This window comes from Colias eurytheme, chromosome 3 (genome assembly GCF_061535395.1).
Source record: "Colias eurytheme isolate Ceu_HAF_F1 chromosome 3, ilColEury1 Martin Lab GWU primary, whole genome shotgun sequence".
Taxonomy (NCBI): domain Eukaryota; kingdom Metazoa; phylum Arthropoda; class Insecta; order Lepidoptera; family Pieridae; genus Colias; species Colias eurytheme.
The window spans coordinates 7,156,968-7,181,039 of NC_142982.1; the positions used below are offsets into that span (position 1 = coordinate 7,156,968).

Sequence of the window (24,072 nt, forward strand, 5' to 3'; positions counted from 1 at the left end):
CGCGCATTATACTTTTAAGTTAAGAGTGCTCGATTGTGCGAAGCGTTGCTGTAGTTGAAACATTCAACGTTAATCATTATGCCGCATAATGCGCTCTAGTGCTGTAATTGGAAAACGAGGTATAATGCTACAAGCAAGAAGCTTACATCTAATCACAGATCTAATACACTGGAGATTGCAATATGAACATTAACTTGTAATAAGAAAATATGACCTTGAATGACGTCAGTTATGTTTTTTGTCTCTTTCTGTGGGGTGACCACGCTGGTTGGTAAATTCAATTAAAAATTATGGTCTAAAATAATAACGACATATATTTTTAACAGTATTTATATTTTATATTATAATTATCGGTCAACTTACAAGAATTATCACCTTTATAGGTACATACAACAATTTTAATTCGTAGAGAATGATAGTTTAAATAACGCTCGATAACTTTTGGCTACAAAGCTTGGATATTTAGATATTTCTCGTTTTATTTTTAAAAAATTATTATGGCCATTTTACTCATTAGGTTAAGTACTTTCAATATCATTTTTTGATATCTGTAATAGTTACGAAATAATCGCCTGTGCACACTTAACGATTACACCATGTATAGTCACATCACATCTATATAGTTTCTATAGCTCATCTGCCTACGATGCGCACTATAACAATATATACTCTATGACCGAGTATATATTACAGTAGAATAGAGCGCGTGTTTCGATTCGAACGTCTGTTAATACTTTATTACAGCGCATCGTAGGCAGCTAGAAACTATATAGATGTGTTTGTGACAAATAGGGATGATGTTGTTGGCAATAGGGATGATGAAGTTTTTTGAAAAACATTATGCAACTACGAATATCCCGAAATCGGTTAGATTTTGGATAGTCTTGTTCGCAAACTGGTCCATCCGTAGAGGCGTAAGGTCTGCAAACGATCCTAAGACTCTGTGTGTGTATACATGTTCCGTACTTATATTATTTACTTGCTCTGTGATGTGCGATGGTAATTAAGCGCTCTTGCCGTCGACGTCTTCGTTAGAAAAATCGCAAAAAAAGAAACTAACGAAGTGACGTGGGTTATTTTTAAACATACACAAACAATTATTATTTTATATCTTTATTTTCATAGTCATGTCTTAATTTCTAAAGCAGTCGACATATTAAAAAAATATTTATATGTAGTGACAAAATTCACAAGTTTTGAATTATGTATAACAAAAATTGTATATGTACTGTATTGTCTCCACTATTTATTATTTAGTGTTAAAAGATATTTAGATGGAATGTGACATAATTTCCACAATATAAATCATTCACAATATTCTTTGTGCAATAAAAAAGCGATTAGAATATAACAATCTTCTAAGATTTTTACATTTTTGCGCGGTGATCGTATATTTTTCCTTTGATAGACTAGATAAAAATAGTATATTATAGTTATAAATTGGTAATATTGAAAATGCTTTAATTTTACTTAATTGTTAAACACATATATATACATTTAATTTATTTATTACATATCATGATCTAAAAAATATAATATAAAATTTTAAGGCACATATCTTGATATTACTTATATAATTCTTTTGGAATTTCGATGACCTAATTAATTATAAAATGTTTGAATATAAAAACAGATCTAAAATAAAATTATACTCTTATATTTTCTTAAACAAAAAAATTTCCCTTCAATTTCAGTCAAATATCATCATGGCACATCTATAATATGTATTACTAATACAATAATATAGTCTATATAAAATATAAAGCCGTATAAAGTTGCCTTTTTTGCTACAATTATCTCAAGTCATTTCAAATTAAATAAAAACGTGAAGAATGTTTAAGTATAATTAATGTACAATAATTTAAATTAACATACATTGTGCACATCATTTACGCATTTTGTTTGTTACAGGATTCTTGTATATTTCATTGTTGAATATTACTCAATATCCCGAAATTTTAATCATGTAGATTAGTAGTAGTATTATTGCTAGAATTCCTTTAGTTTAGTCAGTAAGGTGTTTTATTTTATCAAGTAGAGCGTCACATGTTTTCTTAGCGTCACCAAGTAACATAGCAGTGTTTGGATTGTAGAAGATTGGATTGTCTACGGCTGCATATCCAACTCCCATTGATCTCTTCATAACAACCACCTAAAGAAAAGCATCGTCAATATATATCTCTACAATGCATCAGATTGTATACAAATATCATTTTACAACTTTGTTAAAGTATAATATAATGTGTTTTGGTTCCCTCACTATATATTTTTGTTATCTCCCAATAATTTTTTTATAAATTTATCCAGTGAATATTATTCATTGTATTGAAAATAAATATAAATACATTGTTATATACCTGATTCGCTTTCCAGACTTTAAGTACAGGCATTCCCGCAATAGGGGAGTCGGGGTCGTCTTCCGCAGCACTATTTACGGTATCATTAGCTCCTGCAAATTAATACATTTATTTTAATATGATATTTAACAATTGTTTTATTATCTATAGGAAATTTCCCTTCATAATTACCAATAACAAGCACTAGATCTGTTTCCGGGAATTCATCGTTAATTTCTTCCATTTCAAATACGTCGTCATATGGAACGCCGGCTTCAGCGAGCAAAACGTTCAACTGACCAGGCATGCGACCTAAAAAAAACGTGTTTTTACGTAAACTTATAATAAAGTTTTTTAAAATAAAAGTTTTTATTAAGTAAACGACAGAAATAAGATTTAAGAAGTAAGACAGATAGACAGACGACAGAAATAAACAAAATACAGTGATCTTTGTATAGAAACATACCTGCAACAGGATGGATAGCAAAGCGCACTTTCTTTCCGACGTTCTTGAGAATGTTTACCAATTCTGCGATTGGATATTGAGCCTTCGCTACACAGAGTCCATAACCTAAAAAAACGATATATTAATTAGTATAACAACTTAACACTACTCGATTAAATCGAAATAAATTAATAGAAAACTAAAATAGGGACAGAATATTTTTCATTGACTTATTGCTGTATTTTTTCATTACATTGACATAGGAAGTTCAGTGTATACATACCAGGTGTAATAATAATATTAGAAGCGCGGTTAATAAGATCGGCCACAGAGTCCACATTCATTTCGGTGTGAGTGGCGCCCGCGGGCCGCGCCGACCCGCTCGAGGTCACTCCGTAACCGCCCAGGATCACATTGGGGAGGGAGCGGTTCATAGCCTGGATAATTCAATACAAATATATTAAAATAAACTTCTTCAATATACCAAATGACATTCAAATGCACATTTGGAAAGTAAGGGACATAATACATATATTCATTATTCATATAATAGAACCATACAACGCAAGTATTATGACCAAACAGATATTTAAAATTGTACAAACGTTTATTTTTTTTATTTTGTGAATAAATACGAATACAAAATTCTCAACTTTACCTTGCACATAATATAAGACAGGATAGCTCCCGAGCTACCGATGAGCGCGCCCACGATTGTCATGAGCGAGTTGTTCAGCATGAAGCCCTCAGCGCACAGAGCCCAGCCAGAGTAGCTGTTCAATACCGTTATCACTACGGGCATGTCCGCACCTAATTGGGAGAATATATTAAATCCATTAGGCCCCGGAATCACAGACACAATAGAAAATCTATTGTGTCGCGGTCGGATCTGGCCGTTCGGGGCTCCATGGGTTAATAATACACAATTTTACCGTATAGTCCGGGATACATCGTCCATTTTTGCAAGTGATTACTATCAAGCTAATTTTTCGTGAGTAGCTTTATTTTGATGAGATGCCCAATAATTTCATGTACGAAACTCTCGATTGTGGTAGCTTACAGAGGTAACAAGGATAAAAATTTTTGATTTGACGGTTCTCAAATATTTATTACGCAATTTGTAGGACAATATGTCTGTTGAATTAAATAAGTATTAATTAAGTGAAAATAAAAAAATCAGCTGGTTAGTAATCATTTATGATGACTTCGTTATCGATACACATTGGAAAGGGGGACTCTTTGATCAAACCATAGATTTTGTAGGACAAATATTTTTTCGAATAATTTAGATAATTATCTTGAGATTGAACAAAAAAAAACATTCAGTTAGTAATTAATATTTGAGAACCATCAAATCAAAATATTTTATCCTTGTTTCCTCTGGTAGCTACCACAATCGAGAGTTTCGTACATGAAATTATTGGGCATCTCATCAAAATAAAGCTACTCACGAAAAATTAGCTTGATAGTAATCACAAAAAGTTATTAATCAATAATATTTAAAAAAACTATTTTAGTGGGTAGTCTAATAGAAATGGAACATACATGAAAAATATTAGAGCAGTCGAAGACGGCATCAGTCAACTAGCATACACAGAGGGTGTCCCGTATATTACTTATGCACACGCACCTCCGATAGCGGCGGTGAGCGTGAGCCCCTGCACGGCGCTGAGCAGCGCGGCGGCGGAGAGCAGCGGCAGGCCGGGCGCGTCGGGCAGCGCCACGAGCGCGCCGCCGCAGCCCAGCGCGCCCGCCAGCAGACCCGCGTTCAGCGCGTGCCGCCCGGGCAGCAGCAGCGGCGCCGACGACAGCGAGCCCTGCAGCTTGCCGTACGCGACCAGGGACCCGCTAGATAACGACACAATACATTAATAAAAAAATAAAAAAAGACGGGTTGCACTCCGGGAGTGCCGGCAGAAGTGAAAACTTGATTATTAACGTTCAGCATGTTTGATATTTTGTAATGGTATCCGTCTTACGCATGGAATATAAGGGCTAAAAAAAAAAACATCCGTCTTACGCTTTTTCGATCAGGCCACGTGTCCTGACGCGAGTTTAAGATTTTATACCCAACGCCGCTAAAAAAGTTTTCACTTCAAAAGTTTTCATTAAAAAAACAATAACTTTACACATCAATTTTTTTATTGTAATTCATTATTTATTTTATTAATAAAGCAAACAAAGCCTCTGGACTATATTTCAGAAGAGAAAATGGCAAGACCCAAAGATGGCGGTCGTCTTAATAACAAAAAAAAATTAAAACACTTACGTGAATGTGATTCCACCGATGTATGTACCAAGGAAAAGCGACGTCTTCAGCGTAGCGGCGGTGGGGTCGAGAGCCATAGCGGGAAAGTCGTGCATGTATGTGGCGATACACGTCAGTACAGCCGCCATACCTACCAGACTGGTAAAAAATAACTAAATTGTTAAAAACATACTCGTACATAAATAGACCATAGCAAGATTGATAAGTAATAATAATTTAGCATCAAAAATATTTTACATGATTAAGTTTTAGTTCCTTTTAGTTAACATAACAATATGTAGAAAGGTAGCATGGTAATTTATCAAATTAGCTAGAAATTGAAATGCTTTTTGGGAACGTCGACTTTATCAATCTATCTTCAATGGTACAGTTTTCTACATATAAAGGAAAATAAAAAGTCTTAAAAATAAAATGTCATTTTACCTGTGGAAACCAGCTACTAGTTGCGGTAGGTCAGTAATCTCAATCCTCTTTGCAATTGTGCCGCCCAGGACGCCACCAATGCCCGCAACACCTAACATTTGCGCTAGAACTTCAGCGCTAGGTGTTATCGCACCTAACGTAGCAGCAATACCACCGGCGACACCAATCTAAAACAAATCCTTAGTTACCCACACATTCATAGAGCACAAAAGTAAAAAATAAGTCATCATCATGCAACCTCATATTACTAAAGAATCATCAAAACTTCGACGAGCTGAACCCAAGTTGCCTCATTAAAAATAATTGTACAATAACAGCGTACAATCAACTGTTTAGACTTTACAACGATTGATTAATAACAACTGTTATTGCGATCCGAATATAACTACTACATCTTTAAATTAGATTATGTAATAAAAAAAAAATCTAATAACATCTAATTACCGAATACAATTATATGGACTAGATGTAGGAATTACCTTCAAATGATCATGATATCTCAATGCCTTTACAATGATCAATAGATTGAAACTAATGTCATCAAGATTAGAATGAGCGGGTCAAGCTTGGGTTGAGTCTATAGCTACATCTTTTTCTTTATGAATGCCTTTTCTAATCATCGGTTGCATTAAATGAAAGAAACAAGTTTAAATATGAATATAAGATTACATACCATACCAAGGTAATTTCCCTTCCTGGCAGTGGTTTGTGAACTGAGACCGGCGAGAGCCCCAACACAGCATAATGAAGATGCAAGGTACGCCATTTGGTGCACTTCTGGGTAGCCCTGATATAATAATAAACGTATTTACATAGTGTAAATATAAATAATTATATTAAACAGAAAACCAGTGTCTTCAAATGGTCAGAACTGGACAAAATTTAAATAGGATCAACTAGAAGGCTACTGGAAAATCAGTTCACCTAGTTAAGTTTTGAGGTAAATAAAAACCAAAAAACCCAAAAAAAATACAGTCCAATTAAGAACCTTGTAAAAAATCGGTTGACAAAAATCATCCATTTCAGATGCTATTTCGCAATTTCCTATTTTTTGTTCGATATTTACCTGCATAGCGGTGACGATATAGCCACCGAGTAGCGCAGCAGCGGGGATGCCATATAAGTATCCGTATTCTGGTGGATCACCTGGCCTAGAAGGAATAATTTTTTTTTATTTTTTTTTAGTTGTAAACATATTTTATTATTTAATTGCATCCATGCATACCTCTTGAACATATCCAACATCCGCTGTGTTACTAAAAAGCCACCAAAAACGTTTACGAATGAAATCAATGCTGCAGTACTAGCCAACCACTGTGGATGAAAAATTTATAATTAACAGATAGAAAGTTAATTGTGATTAACGGTCTTGTGCTTATTGATGCATAAGTGTAAGCACGAAAGTAATATTAGCGTGTAAGATGTTTCAATTAATACTGTTATGTAAGGTTATTTTTACTGCATGGATTGTGTGTATATTAAAGTTATAGATAGAAAATTTCGACATGTTTGCATGTGAACCAAATTGAAGATGTGAATTGTTAATCTATAATATAAAAATGAATCGCAAAATGTGTTGGTAAGCGCATAACTTGAGAACGGCTGAACCGATTTCGTTTATTCTTTTTTTATTATATTCCTTGAAGTACGAGGATGGTTCTTACGTAGAGAAAACGTAAATATGTACCACGGGCGAAGCCGGGGTGGACTACTAGTTGATAATAAACCTATACATATTTATTATATTTATACCTGTACAGGTGTTTCGGGGACATATCCACCGCCCATAAGCAACAAGCCGCCCACAGCTGTAATGCCAGATACCGCATTGGTCACCGACATTAAAGGCGAATGTAGGGCCGGTACAACGCCCCACACAGTATGGTAACCCACAACACCTATGATATGAATAAAGGAAGTACAAATGTTTTAATATATGTACGTACATATAAATTTAAGTATTTTTTTTCAGTAGTTAGTTAAACAGAATAAATAAAAAAAATCTTCAGTAGTTAGTTAAACAGAATAAATAAAAAAAATCTATCTTTTTAGATTGATTTTTTGAAGAATTTTGTCTTCAAAAATTCTATCCAGCCTCACAAACTTTCGCATTCATAATATGTAAAGTAGAATAATTGTAAAAAACTTACCTGATAGTGCTAATGTTGTTGTCATGGTTGTAAATGCAGGATTTGGTGAAGCGATACCCAATCCAATCAAACTGGCCATGCCTGTTGAATGGAGACAATTTATTTATAAAAATTTGTTAATTTATAAAGAAATATAAAATGTAATTGATGACATCATTATTCACTTTTAGGCAGAGCAAACGAAGAACTACTACAACTCGTGCGGCGACCATATTAATGGCCTATTGACTTTTCATTTTGATAATTTGAGTCAAAAAAAATCCTTTGTAACCGCCTATTGAAATGTTACCTGTAGAATACAAAAAGGCATCTTTCATAGTCTCATTGAAGGGGCTCGGCGGTTCCGGCTTGGCGGGTGCGGTCGGTTTGGCCGCGGTTTGCGCTGGCGCCATACTGGGCGGTGGTGGTGCTGGCCACAATAGCTCTCCCGCTTTCAGTACTATCGCACCACGCGTTACTTCGTCTTCAAGGTTGATGTGGAAGTGGTTGTTTGTACCTGTTGGAAGTAGTTGGGGTTAGGTTTGTTTTAATTAATTGTATGAATATTTTGTTAACTGTGATGCAGTCCTGCAACTGTCCTGTGTGCAGGATTGAATGATTTATTTGTAAATCTATTCTCTATTTATACTTATATCGGTATCATAATCAGTTTGAGCAAAAATTTGACATTTTTATTTATTATTTATTTATTTAAATACTTTATTGTACTGCCAACAAAAAAAACTTACAAAAAGGAAACTTATACTAAAAGAAGACACAGCACAGATGGCGGCCTTATCACTTATAAGTGATTTCTTCCAGGCAACCAACTGAGGATGGGATAACATAATAGAAAAAAAGGAGGTGGGTAAAAAGTAAACGCAATAATTATGTAATATAAAACTAATAGAAAAAAAAAAAATACTAATAAATATACTATAAATAATACCTAGATATAATAATAGATATCATATATATATACATACGTATATACCTATAATTATATATACATACCATAAGTAAAATAAATACATACAATACATATCGTAATACATGTACATAATATAATATGTATAAAAAGGCAAATTACAGCGAAGGAGAGATCATGAGCTAAATATACTATCCCGAGTCAAAAGCAAGATTCAAGTAATGATTCCTGACAAGGCTTTTGAATGTGGATAGCGTTTGGGCTTGTCTGATATTTATCGGCAAGGCATTCCAGAGTTTAATGGCAGTAACCGCAAAGGAATCGCCATAGAAGTGTGTGCGGTGAAAAGGAATGCCCAGAACAAGCCTATCCACAGAACGAAGAGAATAATTTTCACAATGCAGGAAATTAAATTTAGTTTTGAGATAGGAAGGGGTCTTAGGGTCAAAAAGGATACGATATAGTAGCTGCAAATAATGCACATTCCGGCGAAGACGGATTGGGAGCCACTTGAGCTTCTTGCGAAAGGAGGAGACGTGGTCGTATTTGCGAAGACCAAATACGAACCGGATACCGAAATTCTGAAGACGCTCAAGTTTGTCTAATTGCTCCACTGTTAAATCAGGAAAGCATGCATCAGCGTAATCAATAATGGGTAGGAGTAGGGATTGTGCTAGCATAATTTTTGTCGATATGGGTAGGAAGTTACGAAGACGCCGTAGAGAACTAGACGCAGCGTAAAATTTCCGACCAAGTTCCTGAATGTGATGGGACCAAGATAAAGTCTGATCCAAGTGAATGCCTAGATTTTTTACATTCTTACTGTAGGGTATGATTACGCCGTGGATATTTATGGAAGGCAATATACCCCAGTCAACCTCAGAAAGTTGATAAGGACTACCGATAACGATAACCTGGCTCTTTGATGGATTCAACTTAAGGCCGAATTGATCGCACCAACTAACTATGTTAGCCAGTTCGTTATTAATAGAGCGAACAGCATGCGGTAGGTCATCAAGCGTTGACTGGACATATATCTGTAAATCGTCAGCAAACATATGGTAGGGAGAAGTTAATAAGGATGTGAGATTATTAATGAAAATGGCAAAGAGAAGAGGTGACAAGACGCCACCCTGTGGCACACCGGCGGAGACTGCGCACCAAGATGAATGTTTTTCATCAAGCAAAACACGCTGCCGCCGATCGCCCAGGTAACTTCGAAACCAGTCAAGAACTGTTGATGAAAAGTTAATAAGACGTAGCAAACTAAGCAGTATATTATGATTTACAGTGTTAAAAGCATTGCTAAAATCCAGAAGTGCTAAAACTGTGAGTTGCTTGTTATCCATACCGTGGCGGATGTCATCAGTAACTTTGACAAGGGCAGTGGTCGTACTATGACCGGGACGGAAACCAGACTGATAAGGACTAAGGATATTATTAGTGTTGAGAAAGGTACTAAGCTGGGAGTGGATAAGACGCTCAAGTACTTTGGAAAGAAAGGGTAAGATGGAGATGGGTCGGAAATCAGATAAACTTAAAGGATTCGATTTTTTGGGAAGAGGGATGATATGAGCGTCCTTCCAGGCGCTAGGAAATGTTCCGGAGACAATTGAAAAATTTAGGATATGGGTGATGATGGGAATAATGATATCAAGGATAGGAATGATCATATTACGACTGATAAGATCAGTACCGATGGCATTCGACGATATGGACAGGATTGTCTTCTTAACGTCATCAACAGAACTTTGTTTAAAAATAAAGGGAGGAAAATCAGGAGTAGAAACGGTAGAGAGATTTTTGAGAGTAGAGGCATTTTTTACGGTATCGTTAGGAATAGATGAAGACGCAAAGTGTGAATTTAAATTGTCAATATTGATGTTGCAAGAAGGGAACGTATGGGAAGATTTACCAACTCCTAGAGATTTTAAAAATTTCCATATTTTAACAGGGTCGCCGTTTTCGACCGACTCATGAATATGGCGTCTTTGTGCATCCCTACACAATACGTTGCAACGATTACGGATAGTTTTATATTTGTCCTGCATCTCGGTTGATTTGGCCGTTTTCAGTTTAGTCTTTGCACGATGTTTTTTGCTAAGAAGAGATTTAAGTTCTGGCGAAAGCCAAGGGGCAGGAGTGTGCTTCTTCTTCACGGGCCTTAAAGGGGCATGCTTATCATACAAAGCAAGCGTAATGTCATTAAATATGTTCACTTTTAGGTCCATTGTTTCAGCATCAAAAACTGCTTGCCAATCACATTCGGAGGCATCCAATTGAAGTTGGTCGTGGTCCATACCGGCAAAATTACGCAGCAGGATAGAGGTGGGTTTGAATTTAGGAGGACGGAGTTTATAGGATAAGTAGATGAGGTCGTGATAGGAAAATGCATCCGCGGAGCACTGACCATGCTTGGATACGGAAAGGGGGGAGGAGGTAATAATGATATCAAGGAGGGAAGGGCAGCAGCCGGGAGAGAAGTGGGTAGGATTAAGTGGTAGAATATGGAGATTGTGTGAATTTAGGAGAGAGTATAATTTCTTACTGCGGTGGTCGTCTTTAAGTAGGCATGTATTAAAGTCACCCATAAAAATAAGATGATTATACTCAGGAGTGAGGTCGTCAAGGAGGAGGTCAAAGGAAGAGAAGTAATTATTGGTTAGGGAAGGGCTATAGAATACACCAAGGAGAATTTTGGAGTTAGGTAGTTGGACTTCGATAAGGAGATGTTCGGTAGTATTGTTAGGAGGGGGTTGGGAGGAAGATCGGATCAACTTGAAGGGGATGAAACTACGAAGATATATCGCAACTCCACCACCACCTCTGCCAATACGATCATTTCGGATAAGATGGAAACCAGGAAGGGAATAATTGGCTGACGGAAGGGAAGGCTTAAGCCATGATTCGGACACCAGGATAGCATGGATATTATTAGATACGAATGATGCAAGCATATCAGGAAAGTGAGCCGGAATGCTCTGTGCATTGATGTGAGTGACGTTAAAATTTTTGGGAACATCATTAAACAACGTAGGGAGGACAAGGGAAAGAGGAGAGGAAGCACTATGAAAACTATTCTCATCGCTGTTTAAAGAATCGAAAGACGTTGAATGACTGCAATCATGATACTCGGAATGCTCAGAACTAATATTAGACATTATAAAAAAAAAGTACTAATAAATAACAATAAAAATAAACTACTTAAAAATAATAATAAAATTTGAAACAAAAATAAATAAATATAAGATATAAAAAATATATATATATATATATATATACTAATTACAAATATTATAATATTACAGATACTAAAAAACTATACTTAACACCTCGTACCCTCCGGAATTTAACTATACATCAATTTAATATACAATTCATATTAATCACAACACAAAAATAAAAAAAAAATAAATAAAAAATATTTAAAACAAAAACAGTAGATCACAATCAATTTACACATGGCAAGTATATCTAACAAGGAATAATTAGACGTTTGACATACAGTTTATAAATGACAACTGACACTTGACAAATGACAATTACAAATGTTTAATATGTAAACAACGAAAGTGAAAGAATTTAGCTTGGAGGTAGCAAAAATAGATTAAAGTACTAAAGTAGAAGGTAGATTGGAAAATAATAGAAAAGTTATACATAACTATGAAATACGTCACAACAGTTTATGAAGGTCATAAATAAATAGTGTTTAAAGCAAGTTCAAGCCAAAAAGTTAACAAAAATTACGCAATTTAAGAAAACAGAGAAGAGAATTGAAGTTGTGAAGGTCCTATGATGTGGAATACATAATACTACTTTTATTTCAGCCTTGATTCCGTCAATCCATAAAAAGTGCCAATGAAAACATATAAAGTCATAAAGTTAATTATAGATTGTAATGAACTGCTTCTTACCTAAACTGAATAAGAACGCCGAAATATTGTTTGCATAAAGCGTGGACGCATGACTGGGCATACGACTGGGCAAGTCCGTAAGACCTATGTGTGTGACATCATGAACTTTTACTACCTCGCCCTTTTTCGTGGTTTCAATGTTACCGCCCATTTCTGCCGCCAAGTCCACAATAACGCTTCCTGGTGCCATATCACGAACAGCATCCTAAAACAGACCACATTCAATAGTTTCCGAATAATACCGTCACAAGCAACTTGATCTTCTATGTAATTTTACCTCGAGTATAAGTAAAGGCGCTGGCTTGCCCGGAATAAGTGCTGTACTTATAACTACATCAGATGTTCGCGCTTCTTTGCCAAGCAGAGCTCGTTCAGCTCGCAAAAACTCTTCACTCATTTCTTTAGCATACCCACCCTCTCCAGCACCCTCTTCCTGTACCAAAAAAAGTAGACTCATAAAAATTTCTTATTTTAATATCAACGAAATAGAATCTGATTGTGAAATATATGAATACCTAATAGCTGATGTATTCTCGTTTTATGTAATGTAATTGTGTAATTTTACTTGGTTCTTTTCAAATCTTTCTCATATGTAAATCTCTAATATGTCAATATTAAAATATTAAAAAAAAATAATTAAGTATATTTTTGCCTTATCATTTATTCCCTAACAAATTAATATTTACAAACAACTTGGAAGAATACGCCAACAATGAACCTAATTAAATAAAGATATACAATAAAAAGTGCGATAACAGATTAAATATGATATGGCGGCAATAATAATGCAGGAAAAAGTATCTAGATACTATAAAAGAAAAACATGTCAATTGATAAACTTCTATTTAATACGCTTTAACATCGATAGCCTTGTTACAGTTGATATAGTAACCGTTAATGCAGTGAACAAACAATAAATGCACATCTACGTAATACGAAATACTAACGTATTTTCGATAAATAAATCTATTGGTATTTTATTGAGCGCGAAATATAATACCTATATTTTAATGTTCGTTTCTTATATGACCTATTAAATTACTGAAAAAAATTAGAATGGTGTTTTTTTTTTCAAGGTACTTAATTACACGACGCTTTCGTATGTTAAACGTTTCGTCAATTAACTGTGTCTATTTTTATGTTCGCTGACAATCAACGACCGTCGTTTTATACAGGGTTACAGGAAAAGTCGACCTAGATCCGTTAAGGGCGTGTAAAGTCCGGTCGCGGAGCAGGAAGAATTTCGTACATTAACCTGTTATTACCTGTCACTGTCACTCCCTTGTAAAAATAATGTGTCTTGCTCGCACAGGTGCAATGACCGCCGTCCTTAGGGATTGTAAACCTTAACCTGAGAGCGTAAGGTTTGTGTTTGCTTGATTGGTGTCAGGTGTTTTATTATGATTTTGTGAATTCAAAATTTATAAGAATAAACCTCAAACTCCTTATGTCCAATCAAAATCCGCCTAAGTCGAAATCGTGTGTTAGACTAACGTATTTCTGTAATATTGTACATAGTAAATTATTTTTTGAAAAATAACGTCATAAAGAAGTTTCACTTCTTATGTGTGTACACGCACACTTTTTTTATATAATATATCGTGGTTATTGAAAAAGTTAAAATGTAACTAACTAATAAGTATTGTAAATGAATAAAGGACATTTATTTAATAAATTAGTAAAAAACAATTTCTCCTCCAAATATTTCATGTAAACTGCACTTCATTCAAAAATGTTTGTGACCACTGTCAGTAGGTAAAGAGGTCATTGTACGAAATTCTTTCTGCTCCGCGACCGGACTTTAGTACACATCATTTCTGAATGATTTCACTATGGAACCCCCCATCCTAAACTTAACCGTTTTCGAGATATTCGAGTTTTAATTTTTTTATGAAAATGCCCAATTTTTCGGCTATTCAATTGAATATTTTGAATTTTTTTGACTCTTATAATTATTTTTTTGGTTTTTTACATGAAGAATGAGATGCTTAATGACCTCAATGACTAAAATTGCACGTAAGTTAACTAAATAGGTCATTGTAGACGATCGAAACTCAAGAAAATAAGTACAAATTATAAAAAAATATTTTTCTTTTCCCGCTATCTCAAAAAATTATTATGGCACTTGCTCTGCAGATGTGCTTAAAAACATCTACATTTTATCAGCTATCCAACGAGGTATAACACTCTAGGGTATTTATTAACCTCAAAGGTGAAACTTAGTTTCTAAGGCTACATGGCAGTCAGAATAAATAGCGCTTATTTAATCTAATTAATTTGACTTAAGTTCAGCATCATCATTTCAGCCTACTGGCTTCCACTATTGAACATAGGCCTCCCTCGGCTAGCTACTGCCTTCATGCATCCATCGATATCCCGCTATCCTGACCTAGGATCATTCAGTTTTATAGCATTTTTTGACGTGACAACGTCTTATAATTCGATAAAGCCGGCTGCATGCACGAAAAAACACGACTCATGCGGCGTTACCTTGCTCTGACTCATCTGAGGCGTTCCATGTAAGGCTTGAAGTGCGAGCGAGAGCGCGGAACGAGCGACAAAGAAGCACAATCGGACGTTGTCACGTTCAACTATCGTCAGTAAACCGACTTTACAGACAACCAATTTTTAGTTACTGGCTTTTGTTTGGAAAATAACGTTTTTGAATACCTACTACTAGATGATCTCCCATTACAATTACTGCGGGACATGTGGTTTCAACATGATGGCTGCCCTGCTCATTTCAGAAGAAGCGTTAGGGAATGGTTGGACACTAACTATCCTAACAAATGGATTGCACGAGGTGGGCCTTTACCCTGGCCAGCTAGATGTCCCGACCTGACCCCCATGGATTTTTATGTATGGGGCACATGAAGAGCCTCGTTTACAGTGAGTCCAACCCCATATCGTCAGTGGAAATTCTCAAAGAAAGGATAATTAATGCTGCTAACAACATAAGAAGAACATTAACCACTGGTGTAGTGAAAAGTGGACTACGTGAAAAAATGAGAAAATGTGTGCGAAATAGAGGTGGACACGTAGAACATGAACTATAAAGTTTTATTCAAAAACGTTATTCTCCTACAAAAGCCAGTAACTAGTCGCTTACGCTCAAGTAATAGTTGGCGTACGGTCATTATTTGTACGATCGACGATCTGAACAAAAAAAATGCTATAAAACTGAATGATCCTAGATCGGATGGATGCATGAAGGTAGTAGCTAGCCGAGGGAGGCCTATGTTCAATAGTGGAAGCCAGTAGGCTGAAATGATGATGCTGAACTTAAGTCAAATTAATTAGATTAAATAAGCGCTATTTATTCTGACTGCCATGTAGCCTTAGAAACTAAGTTTCACCTTTGAGGTTAATAAATACCCTAGAGTGTTATACCTCGTTGGATAGCTGATAAAATGTAGATGTTTTTAAGCACATCTGCAGAGCAAGTGCCACAATAATTTTTTGAGATATCGGGAAAAGAAAAATATTTTTTTATAATTTGTACTTATTTTTTTAAGTTTCGATCGTCTACAATGACCTATTTAGTTAACTTACGTGCAATTTTAGTCATTGAGGTCATTAAGCATCTCATTCTTCATGTAAAAAACCAAAAAAATAATCATAAGAGTCAAAAAAATTCAAAATATTCAATTGAATAGCCGAAAAATTGGGCATTTTCATAAAAAAAATTAAAACTCGAATATCTCGAAAACGGTTAAGTTTAGGATGGGGGGTTCCATAGTGAAATCATTCAGAAATGATGTGTACTACACGCCCTTAACGGATCTAGGTGGACTTTTCCTGTAACCCTGTATAATACTAGCGACCCCCCCCCGGCTTCGCACGGGTGCAATGCTGATACTAAATACACTACAGAAAAATTGTGAACGTTGTCATAGCGGCCCGCTCCGGCTTCGCACGGTGCACGGGTATAAAATATATAGCCGGCCGGTACCGCCGCAAACGCTACGTCCCGCAATTTTTTAATCTGTAATATCTTCGAAAATATTCACTTGAATCATACGGTGTAAAGGGCCAAATAGATCTATATTAAATGAACAATGCATTCAAGGTATTTAATTGGTTAAGGATTAATGCTGTATTGGTTAAAATCGCATCGAAAATTAGCCATTATTTGTCGTAAAAAGTAAATGACAAAAAAAAGTTATTGTGGGTTATCCATAAGAGATAGACATATACCATCGCGGACTTTTCTGTAGACCTTTTCAATGTGTATAATACTTAGTACATTATTTTGATAAAACTCGTAGGGTTCAGCCTGCGTTTGCAATGTAAGCGGAAAAGATGTATTTTTTTACGACATCACATTAGAAACCTCAAAAATAACAGTACTTTTCCACTATTTAATGGATTTAATTATACATATAAACCTTCCCCTTGAATCACTCTATCTATGAAAAAAAACCGTATCAAAATCCGTTGCGTAGTTTCAAAGATTTAAGCGTACAAAGGGACATAGGGACATAGGGACAGGGAAAGCGACTTTGTTTTATACTATGTAGTGATTTGCCACTGTAATTCTCTTTAGTTTTAATTTTAGAGAGGTATAACTAGAAAGCACGTGGATAGTAGACAAATTCAATATGAGTCGATCAAGAAATTATAATTACGTGTAAGTTACGTATAGCCATAACATGATACTTTAACCGCATTGCATGTATTATGCCCGTGACTCGGCCATTCACATAAAATAATAATCGGATCGAGTAGATTGGTCATAATTGATCTGCTATTGTTTATTTAAAACCCAACCAATCTCGTCGTTAAATATAGATGTGTATAAAGCTATACATATTTGATAAGAATATTTGGATTTCGCTTGTCAATACCGGATTTTTAAACAGATAAAATTCAAAATAAACCTGCATATCAAGCAAGACGAAAAGATTCAAAGTTTGTTTCAATTATATGTCAATTAAATATCCAAATAATTACACAATACGCAAACATTCATTCTCTTGATAAAGACATTGTTTTTAATAGAGATAGATATTCTTCTTTTCGATATCATCGACGCGACCTTTCAACATGACATATTTATTCTTCGCTGTATAGACTGGGGTAGAAGCCTTTGAAAATAATGAAAAGATAAAAAAAATCGCAGTCGGATGAAACCCATTAGAAAAGGAGGGAAATATGATAAAAATGTAAGGAAAAATAAATTACGGTCAATCCGAGTTCGGGAAGCGGGAGGGGGGAGCTTTTAAGAGAAAAAAATGGTTTCTCTCGATTTCCGACAAAACTACAAGTCCTATAGAAAAAAGTTCAATGGCAAAGTTGTAGGTAATTAAAAGTTCTACAACTTTTGTATTCACAATTTTTTCACATAACCTAAAAATTTAGGTGAAAAATTCAAAAAAACAAGTTTTTGGTCTTTTATTTCTATCTACTTCAAAATTTATTTTTTTTCTTCGAAATTTGGTGGAAACTTACTTTATTATGTCCCAAATACACTGTAATTTATTTGATTGAAAATATTTATTTTTTCGCCTTATTTTGAATTAATACCAAAAAAACAACCTAATTTTCAATCGAAAAGTCACCCGTCAAAATATCAGCTTTTTTCAAAAACTTGGGGTGCCTTTTATTTATTGAAATCTCTACTTTCATATGGTGTAAAAAAAATAAACACCACTATAGTAAATGTTCTCAGGAAATGCATACAAACAGTGTGATAATGAGCTTTTACTAAATCAGGCACACTTCTTGAACTCTATATCTTCTCTTGTATCGGCTTTTCGGTAATATTTCAAAAGAAAAATAATTATCTGTTCTAAGTTTAATATTTTACAGCATATTCAAAAGCAAAATGATGTCGATAAAAACATTTCAGGTAGTTCGAGAAGTGTGCCTGATTTAGTAAAAGCTAATTTTCAGACTGTTTGTATGCATTTCCTGAGAACATTTACTTTGGTGGTGTTTATTTTTTTTACACCATATAAAAGTAGAGATTTCAATGAATAAAAGGCACCACAAGTTTTTGAAAAAAGCTGATATTTTGACGGGTGACTTTTCGATTGAAAATTAGGTTGTTTTTTTGGTATTAATTCAAAATAAGGCGAAAAAATAAATATTTTCAATCAAATAAATTACAGTGTATTTGGGACATAATAAAGTAAGTTTCCACCAAATTTCGAAGAAAAAAAATAAATTTTGAAGTAGATAGAAATAAAAGACCAAAAACTTGGTTTTTTGAATTTTTCACCTAAATTTTTAGGTTATGTGAAAAAATTGTGAATACAAAAGTTGTAGAACTTTTAATTACCTACAACTTTGCCATTGAACTTTTTTCTATAGGACTTGTAGTTTTGTCGGAAATCGAGAGAAACCATTTTTTTCTATTAAAAGCTCCCCCCTCCCGCTTCCCGAACTCGGATTGACCGTAATTTATTTTTCCTTACATTTTTATCATATTCCCCTCCTTTTCTAATGGGTTTCATCCGACTGCGATTTTTTTTTGTTTCAAAAATTATCTACTCTAGTCTAGTAGTCATATGATGTATATAAATTAATTAATAAAAAAATATATAATTCAATCATCAATTCATCGATCTGCCTTTCATGGTGTAGTTGTTAAACATTAGTTGAATGTAGAACCGTTGTATCCTAGGATTTATTTCCAGTCTGACATGGCCAAGAAGGCTGATCTCTTATGTGTCCATAAATATAAAGTACTTAATAGAATAAAGAATATGCAGGTCAAAATTAAATGTACAATAGTTATGTGCACGTCAATGCTCAAAACCAGTTTATCCAAAAATTTCATTTTTGCAAATATGTATTGAGATTTAAGAATTAAGACCTCAACTTATATCTACTTATGTTGCTAGAGTTGAAATAAAAATATGCACATTAACCCACCATAAATATCATACTAAAGAAAGGCGCCCTAAACTCTAAAATGTACACAGTACACTGTATAGTCAGTAAACCACCTTAACTACCACTCCAATGAACAGTGCCGAAAACTAAAAAAAATATACACAATACACTGTGGAGTGTAGGCACACCCCGGACACTCCATACAAAATTATCGTTTTGACAGTCACACTGTAGTGACTGCAAATGTATGTGTTAACCCTTTATGGTTGGCACATTTGTGAGTAGCGTAAAAAAAATTCGCGTTTTTCTGATGAAATACATCCGTAAACAGCACATTATCTAACCATTTTCTACGAAAAACGATAATCACAAACCCAAAATAATAAAATTACTTTTAAGTCAATTTGATTAATGTTGTCAATCTTCGTTGTGTATCGTCCTTGTAGAAAAATGTGGACCATTTATAGCATGATCGTGCGGGGTGAGGAAAGTGTTTAATTTTGGCGGGAGGCGGAGTGTCCATTCTGTAGCGTTTAGCTACTATTATGTATTCTGTGGTGTAGGGTCATAACCCACCTTAACATCCATAGTAATGAACTGCGCCCCCAAGCTCTCGATCTGCTCGCGCACCGCTGGTCTAGTATCGAAGGCTCGCACAGCGGCGCCCATGCAGCGGGCCTGCGCGGCCGCCGCGAGCCCCGCCACGCCGCCGCCCACCACGAGCACGCGGCACGGCGGCACACGACCCGCTGCCGTCATCTGACCTGTATGTACATAGCAGAGATGTACAATTAACAACTCATAATAACGTTTAAAAATTATCCGAAGCAAAACTATCTACAGAATTTATTTATTTATTAGAAACTAGGTTTCCGCCCGCGGCTTCGCCCGCGCAGTCAATGAAAAACCCGCATAGTTCGCGTTCCCGTGGGATTTCCGGGATTGCATTATTTTCCCGGGATAAAAAGTACCCTATGTCCTTTCTCGGGTATCAAAATATCTCATACCAAATTTCATGAAAATTGGTTCAGTAGTTTAGGCGTGATTGAGTAACAGACAGACAGACAGAGTTACTTTCGCATTTATAATATTAGTATGGATAGAGATAAACTACGATAACATGGCGCGCCCCTGCAAATTACTGTTTCAATGTGTGTAGTGACATCCTTACGAAGGAGTTTGTATGTAGTTGTACGTATTCGTCTTTAGTACTTTACGTCCAGATTTGTTGGTCAACTAATCATAAGTTGCCGAGCGCCCAAGACAACGCACGTGTCGTTTTCATAGAATACGTCAGTGCAGCGCCATCTAATTTATATTATAAAGGCGAAAGTTTGTAAGGATGTATGGATGTATGGATGTTTGTTACTCTTTCACGTAAAAACTACTGAACCGATTACAATGAAATTCAGCACACATATAGAGGGTAACTTGGATTAACACATAGGATAGTTTTTATCCCGGAAATACCACGGGAACGGGAACTATGCGGGTTTTCCTTTGCAAACGCGGGCGAAGCAGCGGGCGGAAATCTAGTTACTAATAATAATGAGCGATTAGAGCGTGACTAGTCGAGCAACAAATCCGTGGATTTGTTTTTGTTTGACGGCTGTCTCATTACGCACACATGCGTTGTGAATCTTGGTGGTGCATTGTAAATACTTTCACAAATACTTTCAAACGTTTTGAATTTTGGAGGGGCGCGCCATGTTATCGTAGTTTATCTTCTACCAATGTTTGTTTACGTTGAAGCATTAATTATTAACTTAGACTTAAAATGTTTAAGTAAATGTAACAAATACATAATTACAGGTATTTACAACATGCAAACATAACTAATTATTTTAATATACATATATGTATTACACAAACACCCCATTAATTTTAATATTTAAAAAATTGTGCCTATGCCTATATCTATTCCTTTAGAAAACTTGTCATAAATGAAAATAATTAATGCCTTTTTTACTAGTAACATTCATAGTTGTTTGAAATAATATAATATACTAAATCCAAATTAATCAGATGACCTTGACACCCGGCACACCAAACTTTTGTTTTGTATCAATTTATATTTCTGTTTATATACAACATTGAGCTCTATAAGAATAGAAATTAGAAACAAAATGGTTTTGTCAGAACATATACAAATAAATTGGTCATTACTTGAGATCAATAAACTTGATACATGCTTCAAGACTGAATATACAAACCTGAGAAAAATCGCGGAAAATGTGCTGCAGCTTCAATAACAGCTCTGTATCCCGCCACATTGGCCATTGAGCTCAGTGCATCAAATACTTGGGCACGACTAATACGAGGTATGCAATCCATTGCTTAAAAAATAAACAATTTATAATTAAACTAGATACTTATTATAAATATTATATCAACAATACATATTACCAATTTAAGCAACTTACCAAATGCATTTACTTTTTTAGCAGCTAATTTCTGAATTAAATCTTGATTTTGAGCAGGGTACAAGAATGATATTAAGGTCCCCTCATCTCTTATATTTTTAAGTTCAACATCTGCTACTGGCCGCACTTTGAGGATTATATCTAAAAATTAAAATATAAGTTGTTTAATTGGTTCTATCTTTCAAGTTCAAGGCAATCTTAAAAAAACGATTTTTTTACCTGATTGAAAGGTATCTTTTAAATTTGTTACTTTTGCACCAGCCTCTTCATAAATTTTATTAGGAAAATTGGCTAAAGTCCCAGCATTTTCTTCTATATTTACAGTAAAACCCTTTTTTACTAATTTGTTGACAACAGCCGGTACAAGAGCCACTCTGAAAAATAATAATATAAATAAATAACGTTATAACATGGGATATTAAACGATTGGATTTACTGAATATATTATTTACCTTCTTTCATTTTGCCAAATCTCTTTTGGAACACCAACACTAAGTTTACCGTAAGGAACTCCTTCCACTTTGTTTGTAGATGAACAATAAAGTCTTCTTTGCCATGATTGGGGTAATGGCTTGCCAAAACGCAATATCCTCAGGCAGCCACACATGTTGATGTGTTAACCTATTGAAGAAAACAATTGATAGTATTAAAGAATAATTTAAAAGTATATTATGGTTATGTTAATTAATCGGCAGTTAAGGTACCTTCTATGTTTGTAGCTGCGCTATTTACGTGTTTTTGAAAAAAATCCACATGATAAATATAAAGATAGTAGTAGCTTTTATGTAAAGGCATGTTCAGAATAAAATTTTTGAGTAATGAATACTGAATAGCCATTATGTAAATAATGCCGTGCGGGCAGCGGCCAGCGGCTGCGCTCGTTGAAGTTGAAATTTGAAAAACGAATTCTCGAAATCACTAATCAAAATTCAAATCGAAATAAAATATAATGTAAGGGCGCGTTCCCACTATGTCGTAACGACTAATTTATCGTTCGACGACTGTCGTCTCTACCTGTTCCCATTATAACGATTGTTTGTCGTCAACATTTTTTTATCGTGTAGCGACTGTCGTATCTAGCTGTTCCCATTGGATCGCGACGACATTTTATCGTTTCCTGGCAGTCGCTTTGTCGTTTACACATCATCAGCAAGCTAATAATATAATAATAATCAAAAGCAATCTAGTCGCCTCTGCGTTCGCTTGGTGATTACCAGTGCGTTTACTCTCCTGAGTTCAATGGACGTCATAGAGTTGCCGTCCACAATTTTTTTATCGTTTTACGACTGTCGTGCTTGCCGTTCCCACTGTCACGACAAAGTGTCGTCACTGCAAAAAACTGTCGTAGACGACAGTAAATTGTGTCGTTCTAAATGTGAACACCTCCATTTAAACATATAAGCCACGACACTTAAAAATACACGATTATCTGTCGTCACGACACGGTGGGAACGCGCCCTAACGAAAAAAAAATGACATTGACAGAACCCCAAGCGACCCCAAGCTTTTGGAAGAGGAAGGAGACAGCTCTGTCTACGCAGGAAGGTGTCGGTAAAAAATTATTATCTCCCATCATAGACAAGGACTTGTTTGTTTACAATTTTTTTTTAATAATTTTATATGATGTTATATAGAAAGTTACATTCTTCATTATGTAAGCTTAATTAAGGATAAGTACTAATTAACTAAGTTAACTAACTAAAAGTTAAACGTGAACTGGTTATAAACTTGGTCTCGATAAAATTTATGAATGCGAATTAAAATTCAGTTTCATCAAAATTAACTACACATACAATATAATGTTATGTACTATGAATATTAATTACAATCAAAATTATCAAAAATAATTTAAAAATTAAAGATGAAAACTAAGTATCTAATTTTGTAAATAATTCTAGATAAAAAAAAAATAAAAGCCTACTCCATAAATTATTATACGATAATTAAATTAGAAATTGTCTATGTTTATTTATTAATGAATTTATAATCAACGTCCAGCGACAAGTTAATTCATAAAAAAATCTGAATGGTGTAGACCAAGGGTGTAGACCTACGAAATATAGAAAATGAATGAATAAATAAATACACTTACTAAATTAGTTACGTTCGAATAGTAACATATGGTTGCCAGTCGGTGCGAATGCCGAGCTCAAGCTATCATAAATGTGGCTTTTATAAAGAAAATAATATGTTTATCTTTATTTGTACACACGACACAAGGGCGCCGAAGAACCGAGCCGCACTAAAAGCCAACTCGTAGAAAATAATATTTTTGTCTCGACTCTGGCGGACCCGGCCGCCGGCCGGTGCCGCAACCGGTGGGCGTCGCGGGCGCGTCGTTCATCGCTCTCACTCTGTCAAAGAT

At 35.0% G+C, this 24,072-nt stretch overlaps 1 protein-coding gene across 2 annotated transcripts; it reads right to left on the reverse strand.

Annotated features, from left to right (window-relative positions):
- Nucleotides 1-1,097: 1,097 nt before the first annotated feature.
- On the reverse strand, nt 1,098-24,045 carry LOC149909711 (NAD(P) transhydrogenase, mitochondrial-like). Of its 2 annotated transcripts, none has more exons than XM_090119788.1 (23): nt 23,800-24,045; nt 22,160-22,328; nt 21,927-22,081; nt 21,708-21,848; nt 21,498-21,620; nt 19,861-20,048; nt 12,722-12,877; nt 12,445-12,649; nt 7,913-8,119; nt 7,624-7,704; nt 7,226-7,371; nt 6,699-6,787; nt 6,540-6,624; nt 6,147-6,260; nt 5,474-5,640; nt 5,051-5,188; nt 4,412-4,629; nt 3,440-3,591; nt 3,065-3,218; nt 2,803-2,907; nt 2,529-2,648; nt 2,358-2,449; nt 1,098-2,152 (listed from the first exon to the last, which is right to left on the reverse strand). In XM_090119788.1, exons 2-23 carry the CDS (start codon nt 22,312-22,314, stop codon nt 2,006-2,008), a joined length of 3,138 nt encoding a protein of 1,045 aa, XP_089975914.1. In that variant the 5' UTR covers nt 22,315-22,328; nt 23,800-24,045; the 3' UTR covers nt 1,098-2,005. The 2 variants fall into 2 exon arrangements, with proteins under 2 accessions (XP_089975914.1, XP_089975915.1); XM_090119789.1 differs by lacking the exon at nt 23,800-24,045 and adding an exon at nt 22,412-22,648.
- Nucleotides 24,046-24,072: the final 27 nt, after the last annotated feature.

Excerpts from the sequence above, each read along its gene's own strand:
- LOC149909711 (XM_090119788.1), bottom strand. The coding sequence starts at position 22,314 with ATGTGTGGCTGCCTGAGGATATTGCGTTTTGGCAAGCCATTACCCCAA. Across the intron at positions 6,261-6,539 it reads ATATCGTCACCGCTATGCAG|GGCTACCCAGAAGTGCACCA; the intron begins GTAAATATCGAA and ends TTATTATATCAG. Across the intron at positions 4,630-5,050 it reads ATCGGTGGAATCACATTCAC|CGGGTCCCTGGTCGCGTACG; the intron begins GTAAGTGTTTTA and ends GTCGTTATCTAG.